This window comes from Myodes glareolus, chromosome 19, assembly GCF_982192425.1.
Source record: "Myodes glareolus chromosome 19, mMyoGla1.1, whole genome shotgun sequence".
In the NCBI taxonomy this organism is placed as follows: domain Eukaryota; kingdom Metazoa; phylum Chordata; class Mammalia; order Rodentia; family Cricetidae; genus Myodes; species Myodes glareolus.
The window spans coordinates 21,209,689-21,234,684 of NC_142044.1; the positions used below are offsets into that span (position 1 = coordinate 21,209,689).

The 24,996-nt window shown below is 48.4% G+C and overlaps 1 protein-coding gene across 4 annotated transcripts; it reads right to left on the reverse strand.

The window, feature by feature from the left end:
* Window positions 1-5,777: 5,777 nt before the first annotated feature.
* C19H8orf76 (chromosome 19 C8orf76 homolog) lies at window positions 5,778-24,030 on the reverse strand. Of its 4 annotated transcripts, XM_085678961.2 has the most exons (7): window positions 23,798-24,027; window positions 22,811-22,894; window positions 21,855-21,950; window positions 20,901-21,044; window positions 17,092-17,543; window positions 13,175-13,307; window positions 5,778-6,088 (listed from the first exon to the last, which is right to left on the reverse strand). In XM_085678961.2, exons 1-7 carry the CDS (start codon window positions 23,912-23,914, stop codon window positions 5,891-5,893), a joined length of 1,224 nt encoding a protein of 407 aa, XP_085535087.2. In that variant the 5' UTR covers window positions 23,915-24,027; the 3' UTR covers window positions 5,778-5,890. The 4 variants fall into 4 exon arrangements, with proteins under 4 accessions (XP_085535087.2, XP_085535088.2, XP_048313221.3 ...); XM_085678962.2 differs by lacking the exon at window positions 20,901-21,044 and having other exon boundaries at window positions 23,798-24,030; XM_048457264.3 differs by lacking the exon at window positions 22,811-22,894 and having other exon boundaries at window positions 23,798-24,025.
* Window positions 24,031-24,996: the final 966 nt, after the last annotated feature.

Genomic DNA, 24,996 nt, shown 5'->3' on the forward strand with positions numbered 1-24,996 from the left:
TCTTGTCAGTATGTTGGCATCAAGATCCTGGAACTGCCACGCTTGTGTTTCCCGAGCTTTCTTAGTCTGAGGGAGACAGGGCTGGACTTGAGGAAACACAGGCCGTGAGGTATAAAAATGAGAGTCCAGCCCCAGTTTAGGCAGGAAGACCCTGCCAGACAGTGGGCACAGACCTGGGAAAGAGTCCGGCTGTATTCTAAGTTTGGTGGGAAACTTCTAGAGACTGACAAAATCTACAACTCTCTAGGACCTTGAGGCCCTTTGGGCAGCTGGACTTTACCTCCACTTTCCTCAGTGTGGACATTCATGTCTGGGCCCAGAAAACATGCATCTCTTGAAGTTCAAAGACCATTTAATATTTGGAAGGTAAACTACATTAAGCAGCTGGAGTGATTACTTTTCTTATTTCGGTGACAAAGTCTGTTACAAAAACAGCTTAGAAGGAAAGACTTACTCTAGTTCACAGATTGAAGCACAGTCCATCCTAATGGGGACGGCTTGGTGGGGGAGCATGAAGCAGCTGGTCACGTGGCATCCGCAGTTAAGAAGCAGAGAGAGATGGATGCTGTCTCCTTTATACTCAGTCAGGGAGCCCCCCAAGCCATAGGACGGGGCTGCCTGTAGGCGGGGGTTTTTTGTTGGGATCTTGATCAGCTCTGTTCTTCCAGCCACATTCCAAGTAATCATTCAGAGACTTAGTATGAATTATAAATACTTGGTCAATAGCTCAGGCTTATTACTAACTAGCTTCTATAACTTAAATTAACCCATTTCTATTAATCTATGTGCTGCCCCAAAGCTCATGGCTTTTACCTCTCCAGGATGTCATGTTTCTTTTCTGTCTGTCTGGTGACTCCTCTGACTTCCCACTTCTTCCCAGCATTCTCTCTGTTCCAAAAAACCTACCTAGCTATCGACCAATCAGTTTTGGTTTTTAGACAAGGTTTCTCTGTAGCTTTGGAGCCTGTCCTGGAACTAGCTCTTGTAGCCCAGGCTGGCCTCGAACTCACAGATATCTGCCTGCCTCTGCCTCCCGAGTGCTGGGATTAAAGGCGTGTGTCGCCACTACCACCTGGCTGGTCAATCAGCTTTTTAATAACGATGAGAGCAATATATATTTACAATGTGCAAAGATTGTTCCACACAACTGCCTACGTTCAAGGCGGGGCATACCTCAAGTAAACCTTACTAGAAACATGGGCAGACATGCCCAAGATTTGTTTCCAAGGTTCAGATTGACAATCAATGCTCATAATTACAGCATTACACTGCAAAGACTCTTGCTCAACCATGTTCATAGCGACTTTCTTCATAGTATCCAGAAACTGGAAACAGCCTAGAGGTCCCTCATCCAAAGGGACAACCCTAAACTAGCCCTGCCCCTGTCCAAAACCTCCCATAGCCACTGCTTCAGAATCAGGTCAGACTTAGCCTGGTGTTGACAATTTACAGTGTGGAGCTGGCTCAACTGTCCCGACACCTCAGCACCCACCTTTCCTTCCCACCAATCCGGCTGGCACCTTTCCTTCCCACCAATCCGGCTGGCCAGCCTTCCTTTCCCCCAGGCCTCTCCTCTTCCGTACCTCAGCTGAGGGTTCCGATGCCGCTGTCTCTCATTGCCCACTGAGCCTGCTACATTTTTTCCCTTCTTCCAAAATCCAGCTCAGACATTCTCCTCCCAGAACCTTCAATGAAAGCTGCAGCCTCCTCTGTTTCTGCCCTATCCAGACCCTCCGTCCTCTCCTCCATTCTTCCTGATGGGATACTCACAAATGCTGGGAACGTCTTTGACACTGGTGGCCTGACTCTGCAGGGACTGGCTTCTGACTTTCAATCCCACCGTACCTCGGGTGGCCTTTTCCAGGGGCTGACACTCTAGCAAGGCAGCAGCGGGGAAGCTGGGCTTCACCATAAAGGGCAAACAAAAGAGTGTTTTATTTACTCTTATGCTCTGCCTAGGAATAATTCCAGAGTGCATTGTTGATTCTAGTTCCCATGGGCACTGGGAAAAGCACGGGGCACTGTAACATTGGAACATGGGCCTGGAAAATGTAGGGTTTGGGAACACTTTGAGATCCTTAGGAAGAAAACAAGGGTTGTGTGTAGGATCATAGGGGAGAATGTTCCCAGTAGAGGCAACTGGATGGGCAGAGAGCTAGGAATTGGGGGGGGGGTCTTAGAGAACCCAGGAATGCGAACAAGAGCCCCAGAGCTAGTACCAAGGGGAGCAGAGGGAGCTGGGGTGCAAGCTATGTGCAAGGTCACTATATAGGACTTCATGGCCTTCCTGACAACTTTGATAATGACTTCTGTGAGATGCTAGCTTCAGTTTGAAGCTTGCAGATGGATAAGAAGGTAAGAAGACATTTCCCAGCTCAAACAACCAGTGTTAGGGAGGTCAGTCCTCAGAGTCGGTATAGGACGCTCCCAGACACCAAATCTCAGCACCAAGGAGACTTACTACCCAGGAAAGGGCAAGCAGGGGGTCAGAGGAGCCTACAAAGGCAGATGGCAGGCAGTAGCAACAGCAAACAGGTGTTTTTTGCTTTTTTTTAAAGCAAAAAGCAGGGAGTCTGTGTTAGGAAGGGTGAGTTGGTAAATCCTGATTGGACAAATTAGCCAAACAGTGAATTTCGTTTATTTACTTTCTCTTAAGATTTATTTTGTTTATGCACATTGGTGTCTTGTCTGCAAGTGTGCCTGTGTGAGTGTCAGATCCCCTGAAACCGGAGTTACAAACAATTGTGAGCTGGCACGTGGGTGCTGGGAATTGAACCCTGGCCTTCTGGAAGAGCAGCCAGTGCTCTTAGCTACCGAACCATCTCTCCGGCTCCAAACAGTGAATTTTGATTGTTGGACTTTGATATTTGTCTCAAGAATGAGTCAGTGGCCAAATAATGGAATGGACCATGGAGGCTGGCTTTAGGAACGTAATCTAATGGTTTCAGTAAGGGACAAAGCATGTATGCCATGCTCGGCCAACTAGCATCCTTCCACCAGTTCCGAGTCCCATCTGGGAGAACGGACTGAAGTGAGGACATCTAAGCGTACCAGAGGTCAGTGACAGTTAGTCCTCATTGCCAGCCTGACAGAATTTGGAATCCCCGAGGTTACACACCCTTGGGTGTGTCTGAGGGGGCTGGCTTTCCAAGAGAAGTTTAACTGAGGAGGGGAACAGGTGGTAACTGTGTTCTGCACCATCACGGGGTGGATGGAGACAGGGAACTGAGCACACACCCCGTCTCTCTGCTTCCTTCCTGGCCGCCTCCCACTCCAGCCCCCAGACCTCCACTGCCATGGTGGACTGTGTTCTCCAACTCAGAGCCCAAATGAACCTTTCCCACTTTCAAGGCTTCTGGTCAGGTATTTGATTACCATAAGTAACCAACTCTTTGTCCCGCCCTAGCTGGAGAGGAGTCACACATGCAGCAGCTACACACTCCCTTCAAGGGATTCATACATTGGCAAGAGGGTGGAGGTGTGTGAACAGACAGCGGCGGGGCCCCTGTGGCTGCAGCGTCATCGTCCGACTCAGTACCTTCCCCATCCGTGCTGGAAATGATCGTGGTAACTCGGGTGATGAAACCCAGGTACCCTGGCCTCCTCATGCCTCACCCATCCTCAGTGACAGCTGAAGCTTTGGAGCTGGATGAGTCTGGTTCTCACACCAACACCCCACTGCCAGGAAGGTGCGGTGGGAGTAAGCTGTTCACAAGATGTCATGGAAACCACCAGGCCACCGGATGTAGGAGGGAGGTCTGGGAGGGGGAGCCAAAGAGTGAAGGCTTGAAGTACAGGTGAAGCTGACAGGGACCAGGGTGGGGTTGGAGCCTAGGTCTGGGGGAGAACAGGAAGCATTCCTAGGAAACCCCGGCATACAAGGCAAGAGGATTCGGCTACAGAAAGAGAAATAGCTGGGTACTGAAATTGCTTCAGCCCTGTACCAGATCTAAGGGACATTAGCTTTAGTGCAAACCCAAAGTATCAGCAATCCTTCAAAGTGATTTTTTTAGTAAAATGCCCGGCATTCTTCCCTGGGGACAGAAGTGTGAACTAGGAAGTCTCTCGCTTTACAAAATGTTGGTTCTATCATAGAAAACAGTCATGAAAATAACGAACAGAGGCTGGAGAGATGGCTCAGTGGTTAAGAACACTGACTGCTCTTCCAGAGGACCCGGGCTTAATTCCCAGCAACCACATGGCAGGTCACAACTGTCTGTAATTCTAGTTCCAGGAGACCCAACACTCACGGCAAAACACCAATGAATGTAAAATATAAATAAATAAATATTTTTAAAAAAGAAAGAAAATAACGAACAGTAAGGGACTAGCAAGGGAGGTCAAAAAAAAGAGGGGATCCTAGCATCATTTGGGGATCAGGAAGACTTATAGGAAACCAAACCTGTGAACTGGCTACCTGCGGAAGATGGAGAGGGGTCCATCGGAAGGGTAAAGGAATCGAGGACAGGAAAGCTCCAAGCAGCCACACCTACACTCGGAGGGGCATGGCAGACGGTGATCCACTGCTAGACCTCCAACTCCAGCCCGTGTCTCCCCAGAATCATACAATGAGTGACGCACAGTAAGCGCTCAATAAGCGATGGCGGAATGGGTGCCCCTTACTTAACTGTCTTTAGAACTGCAGTGCCTGTTAATCGTATGGTCTTTTGTTTCCCCACTGAGAGACTAAACTTGAACTTGCGGGTCATGCTGACCACTCCACTGAGAGTCCCTTGTCTGTCTGGGAAAGGAAGAGCGAAGGTGCAGCCAGTCAGAAGGATGGGAGGGAAGCCTGGGGCCTGCACCTGGGGGCTGGAATCAGCACTCCACTGAAGTCTGCATAAAAGACAGCACGGGGCGAGGGTTACCTTATCACAGCCACTAGAAAAGAGCGACTCCACCCTGGATAATCCCTTGAATGAGAAAATGACCCTTTGTAAATGCCGACAATTTTAGGAACTGTAAGGGTATGACAGAGAGCCAAGCTGCTCACGCATCCTAGCAACCTGGACTTCCTACACCCAGGGTTCTCCTGGAGGACAAGCCGGTTACGTGACTTACAGTAACGCACATTCACAGTGTGACAGGAAGCATTCCTGTGTGCCCACAACCTCTTTAGGACCTGGAGGCAAAAGTAGCTGACACAAATGTGCCCAGGCTCATCCTGCCTACTGGGCCCTGAGTGATGGGATCCGGTCTGACTCAAGGGCATCCTGTCTTCTGTCAGCATCCAGGAAGTCAGCAAGGCAAAGAGCCTTCACAGCTCTTGACACACCCTGTTTACTCTTCCATTTCAGTGTTCTGGGTCATTTCTAAGGGATGCACCCGAGCTAGATTCTTGCAGTATAGTAATAGACTAAGACACCTAAAGAGCCTCCTGCTAGGGCCCGCGTATGAAATCCCCAGAGTCACTGCTGAGGTCTTGGAGAGGCAATAGACACTTTAGGGGGTGGGTCCTGGCTGGAGGAAGTAGGCTCCTGCGGGCACATCCTTGAGGGCTGTGTTGTTCCAGGCTCTCCTCTGTCTCCCTCTGCTTCCTGGCCACCGTGGCTGAGCCCGGTCCTCACTGTGCTGGACAGAAACCTTTGAAGCCATCAGTCACACCCAACCCTCACTTAAAGTCTGACAGCAGCAGCAAGAAGAGCTAGCCCAATCCCGTATCACTCTCCCAAGAGCTGCCTACTAAGTTGGCAGAGACAAAGACAGTCCTTGAGGGTATTAAAAACACGAAAATAAATAATGAAACTGAAAACAGTTGCAATCACCTGGGAGAGAGGTTTTTATAAACAATATAAAATCGTCTTTATTTCAGTTTTCCATGATTACACAGATCTCCCTAAAGTAAACAAGGACAGTACGGCGCACGATGTTTGGGTCCTGCCGTGCTTTTCTAAGCCGTGATCTGTAGCTCTGCGTGGCACTGATTTTCCAAGGGGCAGAAACGGTCTTTGATTTTTCCAAACCACTTGTCTTCAAATTCTTTGGAGGATGCAATCACCAAGGCAGCCAGGGCTGCAGGGCCAACACACTTCACCTCTGAATGAACTTCGTCTTTTAGTTTTTCTGGGACAATATCTTCCCCCATAGCCTGGAATAAGAGAGGAGGGGGTGAGAGTACCCAGTTAAAGGGGCAGCAGACACAGAACGAGAGATTATTTACCAGTTGTTTCCACACTCACCCTCCCCGGTAATCAAATCCCTGCATCCTCCGGTGGCAGCTGCCTCACCTGGGCTCCTGGGAGCATTGATTCAACCCTTTCATGTCAGACTGCTCTGTGGCAGAGCACCTGTGGGCTTCTCCCTCCTGGTCAGAGGCTGAGACTGAAAAGCTAGCGAGAGAGCTTAGGGTATGGTGTGAGTCTGGATCTCCTCTGTGTTCTCCCAAAGAAGTCAAAGGCAGCAAAGAATCAAGCAACAAGACACTATGTACACCTCTCACTGACCACAGTCAAGGCTCTCTAGAGCCTTAGCACACTTCTGATAAAGGTACACTACTGCTCCCTCCTGGTCACAATCGAACTGCAGGGACACACTCAAACCCTGGATTCCGGCCTAGTGTCTCTTTGAAGAGTGTCTAGAGAGCCTTCATGTATTAAGTGACCCTTTGGCAATGACGGTGATCAGAATGAAGTCCTGACAACTGCCACACTATCCAAAATGAGCATTTACACAGCCTCCAGCAGGGACGCTCACTGTACCAGGAACTGGAGACACTAACATAAGGCTCTGCCAACCTTGAGATCTCATGTGGCCATGAAAACCGCAAGTACAGCCAAAGAATGGCTCTTCGTAAACTACATGTTTGTGTGTGCACATGTGTGCATATGTGTGTGGTATATGGCTGCGTGTGCATGTGTGTGTGAGCATATGCACCCTTGCTTGTGCGTGGCAAATTCAAATAAAGAATTCTGCTGCCACTCTCGGCCTTCACTCCCTGGAGGCAGCCTCTAACTGAGCCTGGCTGTTCTGGCTAGGCTGGCTGGCCAGGAGGCTCTCAGAACCACCTTCTCGTTTCCCAATGCTAGAGTTAATGCATTTGCAAACATGCTTGGTTTACGTGGGGATTCGAACTCAGGCCCTCCTGCTTGTGTTATAGCTCTTCTCTGCCAAGCCACCTCCCTAGCCCCAAATAACACATTTTGGAGGTAATTGCCAATGAGATACTGTGTTTATTTATTAAATTTATTTACTAATTCTGAGGGTTTTTTTTTTATTACTTCAATGCCTCTGAAATCATGAGCTGATATGTCACATTATAAATGGCATAATCTTTCTCTTCCAGTGGCTGATCATAATGATGTCTCTCACAAGTGACATCTCTTGGATTTGATGAAAGTCAGTTTTTAATTATTTAAAGACAGGGTCTCTCTATTTTGTCCTGGCTGGCCTCAAACTCACTCTGTAGACCAGAAAAGTCCTGAACTCACAGAGATCCACCTGTCTCTGCCTCCCATATGCTGGAATTAAAGGAATGTAAAAGCAGGCCTAGTCTTAAAAGCATTATTGTTAGCCAGGCATGGAGGCCAGTCTGGTCTACAGAGTAAGTTCCAGGACAGTCTGGTCTACACAGAGAAACTCTGTCTCAAAAAACCAAAAGCAAGAGGAGAGAAAAAAAAAAGTCCAGCTTGAGTTCCTGTCTTGACTTCCTTTGATGACAGCAATATAGAAGTGTAAGCTGAATAAGCCCTTTCCTCCCCAAGTTGCTCTGGTCATGGGGTTTCCTCACAGCAGTCACTCTAAGGCACTTACCCTCCAAATCTTATTTTAATAACTATTTTCAAAAAGAATACAGGCAATCACATCCACTTAGACTTCAATGACAGTGCTTTCATTAATTAGGGTTACAGTTACCAACTACTATGGGAAGTGTATTTATTTCCTAGCTATAGAAACAAATTATAAAAGCCTCCATTTAAATCTGTGTGTTCACATGGGTGCACGTGTGAACATGTGAAGAAGAGACGTCAACCCTGAGTGTCATTCATCGGGCACCTCTGTCTGGGTTTTTAGACAAAGTCTCTCACTTGGCCTAGAAGCCACCTCAGGGCATGCTAGTTGGCAAGCTCCAAGGGTCCGCCTGCCTCTGCCTCCCAGTACAGGCACCACCACACCCACCTATTGTTTTTTTAATGTGTATTCTGGGAATGAGATAGGAAGAATGCAAAGAGAGAAAGAAGGAGAGAAGGAAGAAAAGCCAGGCACGCGGACATGCATCTGTAGATCTGACTGCTCTGGAGGCTGAGGCAGGAAGATCCCTGACCCCTGGACAGCACAGGTTGTCAGGTGACGTCACACAGCAACAAGAAGAGGAATAACACCTGGCAACGACAACAAATACACAGTGTTTCTTAAAGGAACAATGTCAGATGCACACAGGTGGAGGGAAGCACTCTCATGGGAGAAGCACTGATGTTGAGCTGAGGGCCAAGTAGACAGGTGTCCACAGCTACTCTAACTAGCGGACCAGTGTCCACGGCTACTCTAACTAGCGGACCGGTGTCCACGGCTACTCTAACTAGCGGACCGGTGTCCACGGCTACTCTAACTAGCGGACCGGTGTCCACGGCTACTCTAACTAGCGGACCGGTGTCCACGGCTACTCTAACTAACGGACCGGTGTCCACGGCTACTCTAACTAGCGGACCGGTGTCCACGGCTACTCTAACTAGCGGACCGGTGTCCACGGCTACTCTAACTAGCGGACCGGTGTCCACGGCTACTCTAACTAGCGGACCGGTGTCCACGGCTACTCTAACTAGCGGACCGGTGTCCACGGCTACTCTAACTAGCGGACCGGTGTCCACGGCTACTCTAACTAGCGGACCGGTGTCCACGGCTACTCTAACTAACGGACCGGTGTCCACGGCTACTCTAACTAGCGGACAGGTGTCCACGGCTACTCTAACTAGCGGACAGGTGTCCACGGCTACTCTAACTAGCGGACCGGTGTCCACGGCTACTCTAACTAGCGGACCGGTGTCCACGGCTACTCTAACTAGCGGACAGGTGTCCATGGCTACTCTAACTAGCAGACAGGTGTCCACGGCTACTCTAACTAGTGGACAGGTGTCCATGGCTACTCTAACTAGCGGACAGGTGTCCACAGCTACTCTAACTAGCGGACAGGTGTCCACGGCTACTCTAACTAGTGGACAGGTGTCCATGGCTACTCTAACTAGCGGACAGGTGTCCACGGCTACTCTAACTAGCGGACAGGTGTCCATGGCTACTCTAACTAGCGGACCGGTGTCCATAGCTACTCTAACTAGCGGACAGGTGTCCATGGCTACTCTAACTAGCGGACAGGTGTCCATAGCTACTCTAACTAGCGGACAGGTGTCCATGGCTACTCTAACTAGCGGACAGGTGTCTATAGCTACTCTAACTAGCAGACAGGTGTCCATGGCTACTCTAACTAGCGGACAGGTGTCCATGGCTACTCTAACTAGCGGACAGGTGTCCATGGCTACTCTAACTAGCGGACCAGTGTCCATGGCTACTCTAACTAGCGGACAGGTGTCCATAGCTACTCTAACTAGCGGACAGGTGTCCATGGCTACTCTAACTAGCGGACAGGTGTCCATAGCTACTCTAACTAGCGGACAGGTGTCCATGGCTACTATAACTAGCGGACCAGTGTCCATGGCTACTCTAACTAGCGGACCGGTGTCCACGGCTACTCTAACTAGCGGACAGGTGTCCATAGCTACTCTAACTAGCGGACAGGTGTCCATAGCTACTCTAACTAGCGGACAGGTGTCCATAGCTACTCTAACTAGCGGACAGGTGTCCACGGCTACTCTAACTAGCGGACAGGTGTCCACGGCTACTCTAACTAGCGGACAGGTGTCCATGGCTACTCTAACTAGCGGACAGGTGTCCATAGCTACTCTAACTAGCGGACAGGTGTCCATGGCTACTCTAACTAGAGGACAGATGTCTATAGCTACTCTAACTAGCAGACAGGTGTCCATGGCTACTCTAACTAGCGGACCAGTGTCCATGGCTACTCTAACTAGCGGACAGGTGTCCATAGCTACTCTAACTAGCGGACAGGTGTCCATGGCTACTCTAACTAGCGGACAGGTGTCCATAGCTACTCTAACTAGCGGACAGGTGTCCATGGCTACTCTAACTAGCGGACCAGTGTCCATGGCTACTCTAACTAGCGGACCGGTGTCCACGGCTACTCTAACTAGCGGACAGGTGTCCATAGCTACTCTAACTAGCGGACAGGTGTCCATAGCTACTCTAACTAGCGGACAGGTGTCCATAGCTACTCTAACTAGCGGACCAGTGTCCATGGCTACTCTAACTAGCGGACCGGTGTCCACGGATACTCTAACTAGCGGACAGGTGTCCATAGCTACTCTAACTAGCGGACAGGTGTCCATGGCTACTCTAACTAGCGGACAGGTGTCCATAGCTACTCTAACTAGCAGACAGGTGTCCACAGCTACTCTAACTAGCGGACAGGTGTCCACAGCTACTCTAACTAGTGTCCGCGGCTACTCTAACTAGCGGACAGGTGTCCACAGCTACTCTAACTAGCGGACCGGTGTCTACGGCTACTCTAACTAGCAGACAGGTGTCCACGGCTACTCTAACTAGCGGACAGGTGTCCACGGCTACTCTAACTAGCGGACCGGTGTCCACGGCTACTCTAACTAGCAGACAGGTGTCCAAGGCTACTCTAACTAGCGGACAGGTGTCCACGGCTACTCTAACTAGCGGACAGGTGTTCATGGCTACTCTAACTAGCGGACAGGTGTCCATGGCTACTCTAACTAGCGGACAGATGTCCATGGCTACTCTAACTAGCGGACAGGTGTCCACGGCTACTCTAACTAGCGGACAGGTGTCCATGGCTACTCTAACTAGTAGACAGGTGTCCACGGCTACTCTAACTAGTGGACAGGTGTCCATAGCTACTCTAACTAGCGGACAGGTGTCCATGGCTACTCTAACTAGCGGACAGGTGTCCATGGCTACTCTAACTAGCGGACAGGTGTCCATGGCTACTCTAACTAGTGGACAGGTGTCCATGGCTACTCTAACTAGTAGACAGGTGTCCACGGCTACTCTAACTAACGGACAGGTGTCCACGGCTACTCTAACTAGTGGACAGGTGTCCATAGCTACTCTAACTAGTGGACAGGTGTCCATAGCTACTCTAACTAGCGGACAGGTGTCCATGGCTACTCTAACTAGTGGACAGGTGTCCATAGCTACTCTAACTAGTAGACAGGTGTCCATAGCTACTCTAACTAGTAGACAGGTGTTCATGGCTACTCTAACTAGCGGACAGGTGTCCATAGCTACTCTAACTAGTGGACAGGTGTCCATAGCTACTCTAACTAGCGGACAGGTGTCCACAGCTACTCTAACTAGTGGAGAGGTGTCCATGGCTACTCTAACTAGTGGACAGGTTTCCATGGCTACTCTAACTAGCGGACAGGTGTCCATGGCTACTCTAACTAGCAGACAGGTGTCCATAGCTACTCTAACTAGCGGACAGGTGTCCATGGCTACTCTAACTAGCGGACAGGTGTCCATAGCTACTCTAACTAGCGGACAGGTGTCCACAGCTACTCTAACTAGTGGACAGGTGTCCATAGCTACTCTAACTAGTAGACAGGTGTTCATGGCTACTCTAACTAGCGGACAGGTGTCCATGGCTACTCTAACTAGTGGACAGGTGTCCATAGCTACTCTAACTAGCGGACAGGTGTCCACAGCTACTCTAACTAGTAGACAGGTGTCCATGGCTACTCTAACTAGCGGACAGGTGTCCACAGCTACTCTAACTAGTAGACAGGTGTCCATGGCTACTCTAACTAACGGACAGGTGTCCATGGCTACTCTACCTAGCAGACAGGTGTCCATGGCTACTCTAACTAGCGGACAGGTGTCCATGGCTACTCTAACTAGTGGACAGGTGTCCATAGCTACTCTAACTAGCGGACAGGTGTCCACAGCTACTCTAACTAGTAGACAGGTGTCCATGGCTACTCTAACTAGCGGACAGGTGTCCACAGCTACTCTAACTAGTAGACAGGTGTCCATGGCTACTCTAACTAGAGGACAGATGTCTATAGCTACTCTAACTAGCAGACCAGTGTTCATGGCTACTCTAACTAGCGGACAGGTGTCCACAGTTACTCTAACTAGCGGACCAGTGTCCATGGCTACTCTTACTAGCGGACCAGTGTCCGTACCTGTGCAGTTTTATATGCCTTCCCTCCACTCATCCTAACAGCCAGTCAAGAGGGGCAGAACTGGAGTTGAGGCTTAGAGAGGCTGTGGCTCTCTGAGGTTATAACAGTGACAGACTGTGTGGGCCAGATGTGAAAAGTGTTTTCTCTGCTCTGTCTACCCTGTCACTTCCTGGATGTTTACAGAGAAATGAAAATGTCACTTTTCAGCCCCTGTCGGCCCTTTCTAAAGCTGGCTTTTGTAGAGAAAGCTGTTGAAGGATGCATTGGAAGACTATGTGCTCAAGCGCTCCTGCTTCCTTTCCGTACACTCGACAGTGTCTGGTCCCAAGAAACCCCAGACAGATGGCTAACATGTCACTTAGGATGCTCAAGTGGACAGGCGCTAATGTGACGTGAGATGTCCTTCTGTATATTTGTTGCTTTTACTGGCTAACGAATAAAGCTTCTTTGACCTATGGCAGGGCAGAATATAGCCAGGATGGAAGAGATATATAGAGAAAGAGTAGGCAGAGTCAAAGAGACACCAGGTAGCTGCCGAAGGAGACAGACACTATGTACCTGCCCGAGAAGCAAGAGATAACAAGCCTTGTGGTAAAATATAAAATAATAGAAATGGGTTCATTTAAGATGTAAGAGTTAGTTAATAAGAAGCCTGAGCTAATAGACCAAATTGTGTTGTAATTAATATAGTTTCTGTGTGCTTATTTGGGTCTAGGCGGCTGGGAAACAAGTGAGCAGTCTCCATTTACACTAATGAACGTTGGCAAGAACAAGAAAAGAGATACACAGCAGGGGAATGATGATAAAGGGCCACTTGGATGACTCGGGCAACCCAAAGGCACACAATGAAGGGACACCGAAGTCCTCCAGGAGGAGATGAGGTCTGGACCTGCTCTGGTGTGGGAACAGCGCAAGTCAGCACAAGGCTCTGCTCTGCATAGACCCAGGATACGCACCTCTTCCATCAACAGCAAAGCATCTGCAGGGAAGTTGAGCTTCTTCACTTTCTCTGCAATTTCCTGCTGAGTCCTCAGGTTCCTCTCCAAAGCAAATGACATTTGCTGAGACTGGGTGAGCTGAAGCAAGAGCCTGAAAAACCAGAAAGTCTCGGCGTAAGAGGCTCTGCCATAGGGCAGCAGAGTCAGGCACTCGGCATCTGTGAGTCTGCACGCTGCACTAGGACCATCCCCGAGTCCCTAGACTTCAACTCTGAATAAGCTGCCTCCCTTTACATCTTATTCTAAAACAAAGGACTAGAACTCAAGGGACTGGGGCAAATCTCAAGTCTGAGGGTAGCAGAGTCCACAGTGAGTCTTTATCTCAAAAACAGTAAGGAAAGTCGGCAGGCAGGCAGGCAGCTGAAAGCAAAAACAACTGAGAAAAGCTTTCTGTCCTGGATCTGTTCCCAGATGCTGACATCTCTGACTCCACGGAAACTGAACCCCAAGGACTACTTAGCTTCGCTGGCACACCTGAATACCAAAACAGGACCAAACCTCTGACAACCACTTCACAACGGCCTTACTATGGATGTCCCCAGGGATCCTAACCTGGTCTCTTCAGCCATTCATCCCTTCTTCAGAGCTCAACTCCCCATTCTAATGAGGAGCTCGGGCTGGATGTTCCACGGGCACCCAGGTTTCAGTACATCAAGATGAAGTCATTCTTCCTTGAACCCTGATCTGCCCTGCCTACCCTTTTGTATGCTCCATCTCAGCAAATAGCATCCAAGCCACCTCTGCACCCATGGCACTCTTGGGAGTCTCCTCCTCCCCATCCCCATGCTTCCCATATAGTCGCTGGTCGCCAAGTTCCATCTGTTCTGTAATGACACTGTGTTCTACTGCTATTACCACTGCACTAGTCCAGGTCAGATCCCGTCACTGATGACCACTGCCTCTCCACTACTGTCCAAAGTCCCAAATGGCCACTTCTAGCCCCCCCCACCCCCACCTCTGCTCACACTCCAATTCAAAGCTTATGAATACTCGCTGGGCCTTCAAGAACAGGACTGAATCTTAATGACACCTAAGCCAGGGTGGCAGCGCATGGCATGGCCTTTGCACTGGAAAGGCTGAAGACGAAGGCATCCAAGCTCCGGGACAACCTTGACTACCCGGTGAGCCTCAAAATCAACCAAGGAACAAAATGGGAAAAGTCTTAAGCTAATAAAAACCAAACACAATGAAAATGCTTAATAGCTAGCATTCACCAACAGCTAGCATTCACCAATAGCTAGCATTCACCAACAGCTAGCATTCACCAATAGCTAGCAGCATTCACCAATTCCTTGCTTCAGACCTGGCACTGCACTAGGTACACTAGATAACTTTAATTCCACACCCTCAAGAAGCAGGCATTTCCACCGTTCCTCCTCCTGTCAAGATGAGGAACATGTGGCCCAGAGTTTATGTAATTTGTACAAGGCCAGACAGCTGGCCAGCAGAATAGTCAGGCTCACGGGGTCAGGATCATAGGGAGAGGCAATTATTTGAAAGGATTAAGACATGTGGCCTTGTTGGAGTAGATATGGCTTTATTGGAAGAATTGTGTCACTGGGGGTGGGTTCTGAGGTTTTGGAAATCCAAGCAGGCCCAGGGTCTCTCTCTTTCTCCTGCTCAGAATGTAGAACTCTGAGCTCTCTCCAGCACCACGTCTGCCTGTGTGCCGCCATGCTTCCCGCCATGATAATGGACCAAACCTCTGACCCTGTAAGAGTTGCGTGCTCATGGTATCTTTTCAAGGGTGATAGAACCCTAAGACATCGCCAGCCATGTGACTGCTCCTCTAAGTCTCCTAGCTGAGCTTTTCTCTGTCTCACAAGAGCAACCCCTTCCTCACCTGAGAAACAGCTCATGGGGGACCACGACAGCACCGGGACCCACGGACTGCACAGGTGCGGGGCTGTGGGGCCAGAAACCGATCCCAACATGCAGCCCAGAGAGTCAGGGGGAGCAGGATGAAAGAACTGCACAGTGCACCCCGTGCTTGGCGGCCGGCTGCTGAGCACTCCTCCCCAGGAACAGTCAGAGGAGCACAGCCCTGGAAAAGGCTGGTTCTTCCCTCCGGCTGGTCTCCGTGGTATTCTGCTTACACCAGGACGCAGCCCTCAGCAGCTGTGTGCCAGTCACGGGCTACATGTATAATTTCCTCAACACAGTGACTGAAGCAAGGAAAGAGACTCTTGGTTTGGTTTTATTGTTTTGCTTTGCTTTGTTTTTTTTTTTAAAACCATCTTTATGAACCTTGCACCAAGAACCTTGCACCAAGCAGGTGCCTGGCATATGTGCTTCTGAACAAAAGTGGCATAGTCACTAGGCATGGTGGCACTCATCTTTGATTCCGGCCCTTGGGAGGCAGAGGCAGTAGATCTTTACGAATTTGAGGCTAGCCTGGTCTACACAAGTGAGGCTTGTCAAGTCTACATAGTGAGACTCTGTGCACAAAACAAAGAACAAAAGTGACAGTCAATGATAATTAGGCATCTGCTAATTTTTTTCTAATTCTTAGTTAAATGGATTCTCCAGAATTAAGCAAAAACATCTGTGCTCACCAGTGTCTGCTTCTTCACTGACAAATCACAGTCCTGGTCAAAGACGTTCCTTCTTCCCTTTCTCTCAAATCCATATATTGGAAGGATCCCAAGTAGTTGGTGTCCCCAGAAGCTAGCACAGGAAGGCTCTGTGGCATGAACTAAGCACTAAGCACTATGTACTGTGCACCAAGCACTGTGTGCTCATTATTAACACTGAGTGCAAGAGCAGGCTTTCTTCAGATTTTTGCCAGACACAAACAAGAAAGCCCTTCTGTAGAAACGACTCTTTCCCTCTGAAATGTGTGCATTTTAATTGCTCATCACAGACTTTGTTTCCAATCTTAACACTCTATCTGGAGTAACAACAAGAGCTGTATTTTATTTGCTTTTTGTTTCTTTTAAGACAGGGCACTGACCACTGGGCAACATCTGCCTCCTGCCTCCACCACCTCCCGACGCTCCTGGGGTGGCACTGGCTGTTTTCCCTGTGCTGACTCCCATCACATGGGACTGGGGTTTCCAATCTACAAGTGCAGGGGAAGGTTTCTTCAGTGACCACCGCCTTAGTTTTTCAGAGGTCTAACCTGTCCTCCCTCAAGCCCCCAACTATGAGACTTTGTTCAGTTGAGTCGGGGTCTCACTACATAGTTCAGGCTGGCTTTAAACTCATGATCCTCCTGGCTCAGGCTCCCAAGTGCTGGAATTTCAAGTCTATACCAATAGTATTATGAAATGTTTTAACATTTATTTGTGTACTATTGTGGCTTAGTATTCATTTCCCCAATGGTGGAGCTTTCTTGTAACAACAGAACATTAGAAACCATCATGTCAGCTTCTTAATCACTGTAATAGAGTAGTGCGTATCATGAATGTCCAAGTATCTTTGGGGCATCTAAGTTCAGAGTGCTTCAGATATATGCCAGATAGGTCATATGGTAGCTTTATTTTTGGCTTTTGTTTTAGGGTAGATTTGTTTGTTTGTTTGAGACAGGGTCTCTCTTCATAGCCCCAGCTGTCCTGAAACTCTCGATATAGACCAGGCTGACCTCAAACTCACAGAGATCTACCTGTTTCTGCCTCCCGAATGCTGGGATTAAAGGCAAGCACACCAGGCTCCTGCTTGGTTTTATTATATTATTTTTGGAACCCCACACTGATTTCTAAGTGGCTGCTCTAGTCTAAATGCTCACCAGCCTTGTATGGGATTCCTCATTCCCTACATACCAAGGATGCCAACCTTAAAAATTAACTTAAACAAACAAGTCTTTCCTCCCTTCAAACAAAACCCACCCTTCTCCAACCGTATCCTGTGTGCTGACGTAGTCTTTCTTGGCTTACCTGGTGCGAATCAGAGAGGCGCATGCTTTCACCCGAGCCTCCATCCAAGCTGCCTCTCTCCGTTGTGCCAGACAGTTCTGCGTATTCTTTGGAGACTTTTCAGCCTTCTTTTCAGCCTTACAGTCACTTGCTTCCACAGAAAGCACTGCACTCTCAGGCAAGGGTGCTGGGAAGCACAAAAGACGGCCTGTTCCAGAGTGCACAGTGGAGGAAGCCATGGCTTTGTTACTCGAGGGGTCACTTGTCTGTCCCCAAGATGACGTACACAGGTCTGGCCCTGGACTCAGGTATGCCTCTGCCAATCTCCACCAGCCCCAAGGGTTCAGGGGATGCAGGGAAATCAATTTTTGTAGGCACAGAATTGTCTTCTCCAAACTCTGCAAACTGGAAAAAACAGCCAAGTGGAGATAGAGCACCGTGGTGAGATGGTCCGTGTTGGTTGCTTTATTTTCCTAAGAAAAGGAACAAAAACTCTTAACTACAAAATGTTTTCATATAAAAACGAAAGCACCTAAAAGCCCAAGTTGCATGTTATAAATTGGAAGTTCTTAAGTGCTAAATGGGCCAAGTGAACTTAATATTTCCACAGACTTTGTGTTTTAAACCATAACCTAGGGCCAGTAACAGGGCTCAGCAGATAAAGGTATCTGCAGCCAAATCTAATAAAATGAGCTTGATCCCTCAAACATACATGGTGGAAAAGAAAACAGACTCCATATGAACGCTGTGACTAGCTGGCACATGCACAAATGTGCACACATGTACACACAAATATCAAACCATAAGCCTAGAAAACGATTCAGCAAATGGTCTCCAGAAACTCCTAGATACCTGTCCTAAGGTTTCTATTGCTGTGAAGGGACACCATGACCATGGAAACTCTTATAAAGGAAAACATTTCATTGATGTTGGCTTATAGTTCAGAGGTTTAGTCCATTATCGTCATAGTGGGTGATAGAGCGGCATGCAGGCAGACAAGGTGCTGGAGAAGAAGCTGGAAGTTCTACATCTTGATCCGCAAACAGCAGAAGCAACTCTGAGCGTAGCTTAAGCATAGGAGACCTCAAAGCCCACTCCCACAGTGACACACTTCCTCCAACAAGGCCACACCTCCTAATAGTGCCACTCCCTGTGGGGGCCATTTTCTTTCAAACCCAGTGCCATAACGCAGCAACACATGTGTAAGTGGCCTGACAATGCTCAACACCAAAAATATAAACGCCACGGATTGTTCAACTCTCACCGTAGTCCTGCTCTGGTTATCTGGCGTCGGGCTGACGAGGGCTGAACTTGTGATGCTCAGTCACAGCACTTGGAGCATCTAAGGACAGTTCTAGACTGTACTACTTAGGTGGAGAAGACCTCATAAGCTGGCTTCCTATATGGAGAAATGGGAAAAGAGAGCCTGCTAGCAACTCTGCCCCACATTTGCCTTGGCTGCCAGAAGAGGCCGTCATATCAGTGACCCCCTCCATCGCGTCACACAGCCTCACTGCAGCCCAGAGACACAGAGCCAGTGGCCACGGAGAGCGGACTCTGAAACCACACGCTGAGCACATCACTCCTGCTGAGTCATGTCTGCTACAGTGATGAGGTCTGATGTGGACTTTCTTACTAGGTACTGGTCTAATGGTTTCATTTTAACATTTCAGGGTTTTTAAACCCCAAGGTAATTTCCTTGAGGATTTGAAGAAATCCCATCCGTATCTTTGACTTGGCTTGAGACTTCTTACTCAGGACAACTCTGAAGCTCTCAGCTTGTTACTGAACCCAAATGCCTTCCCTGCTGACCATGGCAGCAGGAGGTGCTCCGCTTCCTTCTGACTTCCTTTCAGAGTCTCCTCCAGAGCCATCATCTCTCACCTACCCTGCCATACAGCAAATGCCCTGTGGGTTACAGAAAAGGGTCCACTTTTTCCAAGTTAGTCAGCAGAGAGCAGACGGCAGAGTGAAACTACCTTCGACCTGATGTGAGATCTAAGGGAAGGCCAGCCTGTCCAGGTCACATTCCTGCACAGAACCAAACCGAGTGTCAGAGGCCAAACTACCCAGTCCGCGCTCCACAGGAAACACTACCGCAGGAAGTGGAAGCCGGCTGAGTTCTAGGAGCATTCCTATGCTGAGAGGGAAGCTACGAAACAGACCCACCTAACTTATTTGGTGACACCAGCCTGCCTTGCTTTAACTACTTCTATTGCTTACGGTTTTCCCTTCCTTGAAGGGCCACTAAGAGCCCTGGGTTCAATCCTGAGTTACGGTATACGTCTAGCACAGATGTTACCTAACTGCTGAACAATGATTCTAAAGTCAGGCTGTGCCTTTCTGAGCTGGCTTAGTGTGTGAAGGTGCCTGCTGCCAAGCCTGAGTTCAACCCTGGCAATCACACGGTAGAAGGACAGACTAATTCCCTCCAGTTGTCAACCCCTGGCAATCACACGGTAGAAGGACAGACTAACTAATTCCTTCCAGTTGTCTTCTGACCTCCTCTAAGTAAATAAACAACATGGAAAAACAGTATTTTAATTATGCCCTTTATTTTATTTGTAATAAGAACATGTTTGAACAATCTCCTTCAGCTCCTGTCTATAATGCACTCTATTATTCAAACTACGTTGCCACTGGGAAGGCAGCTGTATGTTAGCGTGAAGTAGGTGCCACACACAGGCCGTGATCCCCCCACAGACACACTTTTTTAAACAGGGTACGTATGTATATATGTGTAGCCTAGACTGACTGGCCTTGAACTTGTGATGCTCCTATCACAACCTTCTGAGTGTTGCAATTACAAACACTCATCAGTATTCTGGGCTCTAGACTATGATTTAGATAACATGATTAATAAAGTTTACTGGTGTGGTAATCTGAATATAATTGGCCCCCTAACCCCAAAGGGAGGGCACTACTGGGGAGTGCGGCCCTGCTGGAGGAAGTGTGTCACGCAGAGGCGGGCTTTGAGGTCTCTCCTGCTCAGGCTTTACTCAGTGAGACCCTCAGACAACCTCCTGTTGCCTCCAAGACATAGGACTCTTGGCTCCTTCTCCAGCACATGTCCGCCTGCACGCTGCCATGCTCCCAGCCGTGATGATAATGGACTGAACCTCTGAACCGTAAACAAGCCACCCAATGAAATGTTTTCCTTTACAAGAGGAAAACATTTGCCGTGGTCATGGTGTCTCTTCAGAGCAATAGAAACCCTATCTAAGACAACTGGTATGCTAAACCAATAAGGGTTTGATGGCATAGTAGGTATGTCCCTCTTTGTACATTAAATTCCATCTGAATGTGTTTCAGGGATTAAAACTTGAACAATGGGAACTAGAGACGATTCAGTGGTTAAGAGCTCTTGTTGCTCTTGCAGAGGACCCAGGTTTGGTTCCCAGTACCCACACTGCGTAGCTTACAACCAGCTGTACTCCAGCTCCCGGGGGATCCAGTGTCTCTAGGCTCCTCAGTACCTGCCCTCCATGTTCATACCCCACACTTGAACCCCAACACATATATAAACACATAATTAAAATTTAAAATATACCTTTGAAAAAAATCTAAAAAAAACTCACTCATAATCCTACCACTCTGAGTATATATGCCTCATAAAAATAAAATTTATAAAAATAAGATTTCTAAGCAATAATTCTCATCTTAGCAAAGGAAGAATATTCCAAGCACATCTATTATTGAAGCTCTGAGCTTCAGGTCAGGAATGACACTGCTGATAGTTTCCTTCTGTAATCCCAGCTCTCAATTCTGCTTTTAGCAGGAAGTTTGCTTTTCAGGGAGTAAAGGACGCTGATGTCCCCGGAGACACTCACCAAGTTTGCTGCAATCTCCAGCGCTTCCTGGTGTCTCCCCAGGTGAGCCAGACACCGAGCCTGGCCTTCCTGGACATCCCTTTTCATGGCAAAATTGGTAGATGGCAACTGTTCAGAGATGCTGGAGTATTCCCGCAGAGCTTTCTGGCAATTATTAGAAGAAAGAAGGGAAGGATAAAGAGGGTGGGGAGAGAATCTAGTGCAGAGATGACCGTTCCCTGTGCAGAAAGTATTATAACCGACCCCTCCAATGACCTACGGGAGACCTAAGTGTTTCAACCAGGACTATTGTTTTTCTAAAAGGCAGAGACAGAATGGCTACGGGACATAATGTCTACAACTATGGTAAGTATCACAGTATTAGAGCTAGTACATTATAGAGGCAAACAGAATAGGTGTTGAGTCCTGGATTGACTGGGACACGTGTGTGTGTGTGTGTGTGTGTGTGTGTGTGTATAGGTTAATTAATCTGAACATGAACTCACGGGGATCCACCTGCCTCTGCCTCCACCTCCCAAGCATTGTGACTGAAGGCATATACCACAAGGCCCAGTTATATACCTTATTAATATTTACATAATATGAAATGGGACATATATGTGAAGCACTCTGGAATCCAATTGCTCATTCTTCCCTTTTCCTGTACATTTTGGGGTATTCTGTCCCTGTGACGCACTGGAGGGTCACACATGAGTCCATATAAAGCCTGGGGAAGCAGACAGATAGGAACTCCCAATATTTTTTGGTTGGAATTATAAAAAAAAAAAAAACATAGTATGGACCCCATAGAAAAGACCAAGACTTAGGCTCCTAAGATCATCTACAGGCATCACGGAAGACTAACTCCCTCTCCACGGAGCACACTCCGACCTTGGCACATGCTCGTTACACGTGCGATTTAGTAGAACAAGCACCCATCACAACCATCGTAGTCTGGCGTGTGTTGACTCCCACCTCGTATTCCCGTCGTCGGTAGGCCAGGTCCCCTCTAAATTTCTTGAGAGTGAGAACTTCGGAGTCATCGCCACTCTCCATCTCTCCATTAAACCACTAGAAATCAAGAAGATGGCGTTTATGAGGAAGAGCGAAGCTAGGCTTTTCCACTTCGTGATCAAAAGCAACTCCCATAATACAACTATTAACTGCCAAGGACAGATTGCTTCAGGATGAGACTCAAGAGAAGACAGTGGACACAGAGTGGCTATATTTTATTTGGTTTTTGGAACAGGGTCTCATTATCTGCACCCCAAGTGTTGAGATTACAGACATGACCACACAGACCAAATGGCAGGCAGTTGTATGTGCAGTATATGTGTGTGTGCAGGTGTGTGGATGCTCTGCCTGGGTGGTGGAAGGGCCAGAAATCAATGCCATTTGTCTTTCTCCATCAGTCTCCATCTTATTATTTCAAGACAGGGTCTCTCACTGAACCTGGAGCCTGCCATTTGGCTAGACTGGCTGCCAGCAAGCCCCAGGATGCTCCTGTCTCCACTTTCCAGGACCGGTTGCCATACTCAGTTTTTCACACGGGTACCCAGGTCTGCAGGCTTCATATCAAACACTGCCCACTGAGCCCCGCCCCCCCCAGCCACCAATGACAATCTTAAGGATGGCTCGACTTTTTAAAAACATTTTTTAATTTATTATATATGTGAGGTTAGATCCATGCCACAGTGCACTTGTGGAGGTCAGGACACTCTTTGCTGAAGTCGGTTCTATCCTTCTATCGTGTGGGTTCTGGTGACAGAAGTTGGGAGAAAAGAAAAAAGAAATAAAGAAAAGGAAAAAAAGCACACACATTTTCAACCACATCCTGTATGGTGCCAAAGACTTTTAAAGTGTTATCTGGGGCTGGAGAGATGGCTCAGCTGTTAAAGGCTAGGCTCACAACCAAAAATATAAAGTGTTACCTGTTTTCTTTTAGAGGAACGAAGTGAAAAGGGACTGGCAATCCTGTGCACAAGCCACGCGAGGTTGTGGTTATGGCGACGGTGCTGTGGTGAAAACGTCACACTGGCACACAGAGAATCCAAGCAAAGGAAAGAGGGGTCTGGGCACCCCAGACAGACTCGGGAGAATCTCAAGACCTGCCTCTAAGAACGCTTCCCTCTTCTGGTTTAAACCCCCTACATATAAAGTGAGTCTGAGATTTAACTCCCAGAGAAATAAAACAAAAAAGGACGAAATGCATTCTGTATGCCCAAAGAAGCGTCTCCTACTCCATTTTACAACAAAACCCGCTGAGGCTGAAGAAAGTCTGTCTCTAAATTCTGTTGACTCAAATGTAGTTAGCACATTCTGATGGCTTGGCTGTATTTCTAAAACACTTCACTAAGTACCAAGACTCATCACAAGCTTGCTAAATTAGTTTCTCTCCTTCTCCGAGTCATCACGGTAGGGAAAACTTGGTTCTGTTCTTCAAACACCGTGTGACTCAAGCAAGACAAGATATTTGAACCACAGTTAGCTTCAGCACTCAGAAACTATCGAGTCGCGTACTGCTTTTAACTAGCCAGTCCCAACTTCTTAACAATAATATAGAAACCTCCATCCCATTTTCATTACCCTACTAGGAAACGATGGAACAAAACCGGCTTTAAATTATTTTATTTTTCCAAGCAGCCAGCTGGCCTGCAAGAATGCGCAGTTGATCACCTGGGCGGGGCTGGAGGCAGTGAGCTGTTGTGGGGCACTAGCCGGGGCCGGCCAGCGGGACGTACTGGCCAGGGGAGAGGGGGGAAGGGGAGCAAAGGGGGGAGGCGCAGAAACCACGAGGCTGGGAGAGCGAGGCGGCCGTGCTTACAAGCCCCGGCTCCAGGGCGGCTAGACAGTGACGGTGGCTGGCCTCGCCGCAGACAGGCTCCGGTGCGGGGCGGCAAGGAGGCCAGCCGTCTCACCTGCGGCTCGCAGAGCTTGGCGCCGTAGGGCGCGGGCGGCTCGGGCCGCCGTTCCGGCCTCTGCTCGAACACTGAGTCCTCAAATTCGCCGCCGAGCACCCAGCAACCGGCCTCCATCGCGTGTGCACGCAGCCAGGCCCAGGAAGGAGATGACACCTAAAGCGGCCCCCAGGTTCCAAAATGCGACGCAGGAGCCAGGCACCGAGACGATGTGGTGCTTAGAGCGGCGCTGGCACGCAGCCCGCCCAGAAGCGGTGGGCTGTCGGCCAGAGCGTAGAATTCTGGGAGTAGTAGTCTTTCAGCGGCCGCGCATAGTGTTGTTATCCCAAACTGGAGCAGAAATTATTACCGGACTCTCGGGCTTCTAGAAGCACACAACAAAGGCTTTGACTTTTCCGTGTCGGGAGCTGGATAGAATACTCTCCCTGCGTACCTCGAAAAGTCGGGGTCCCTAAGGGAGCCGGTTAACTTGTTAAGGGCCAGTTTTAAACACTGGCTGTATTCTCATTGTGTTACCCGCCCCCACCCCCATTTTATTTTGTATTTTCTGTCTTCTCCCAATAACAACTGCGAAAAAGGCAGTGATTCCTGTTTTGTAAGCGAAAATATTGGACTTGAAGAGATCATGTAAACGAGCTGTCTCTAGAGACCAGAACTCCTCACGTGCTTATAAAAAATTAGACATGGAAATTTAGACTCAATCAGACTAGCAGAATTTTGAGACTTTCAACAAACAGCTTGACTCTAGAAAGTAAAGGCTGTGGAAAAACCACTAATGCAGAGCCGGTTATGAAGCTTTTTGTTTTTCCTGGCTCTTGATCCTCTTCCACCATTTGTCTTGCAGGGTTCTTTCTCTTATGGACAACCTAAGCCACCTCCCTCAGTTTTGAAATCCATCTGCTCATAACACACAATGTGGAACCTAGCTTCGTATTCAACAGCCTCATTGGAAGACTCCACTTAGGCAGCTTCCAGGCGGTAGCTACTACTGATGGATTCATCCAGGGGAAGTCCATTTTTAACAGCGGGGGGGGGGGGGGGAGTGTTATTTTGTTTTCTCATCAGAAATGCAATACTCCATATTAAGAAAAATTTGGATTTGGATACTGTGAAAAAAAATAAAATAAATTCATAATACTATCACGAAGGGGGGAAATGAGATCCTAAAAAGAGTGAGAGATTTGCCCTAATTCTGGTAT

What these genes read in the sequence shown, in the direction of transcription:
- C19H8orf76 (XM_085678961.2), bottom strand. Translation starts at nt 23,914, where the DNA reads ATGGAGGCCGGTTGCTGGGTGCTCGGCGGCGAATTTGAGGACTCAGTG. An exon ending in CCAAGCTCTGCGAGCCGCAG is followed by an intron (nt 22,895 to 23,797) that starts GTGAGACGGCTG and finishes TTTTCACCACAG; the next exon opens with CACCGTCGCCATAACCACAA. An exon ending in GCCTCTCTGATTCGCACCAG is followed by an intron (nt 13,308 to 17,091) that starts GTAAGCCAAGAA and finishes CTGGTTTTTCAG; the next exon opens with GCTCTTGCTTCAGCTCACCC.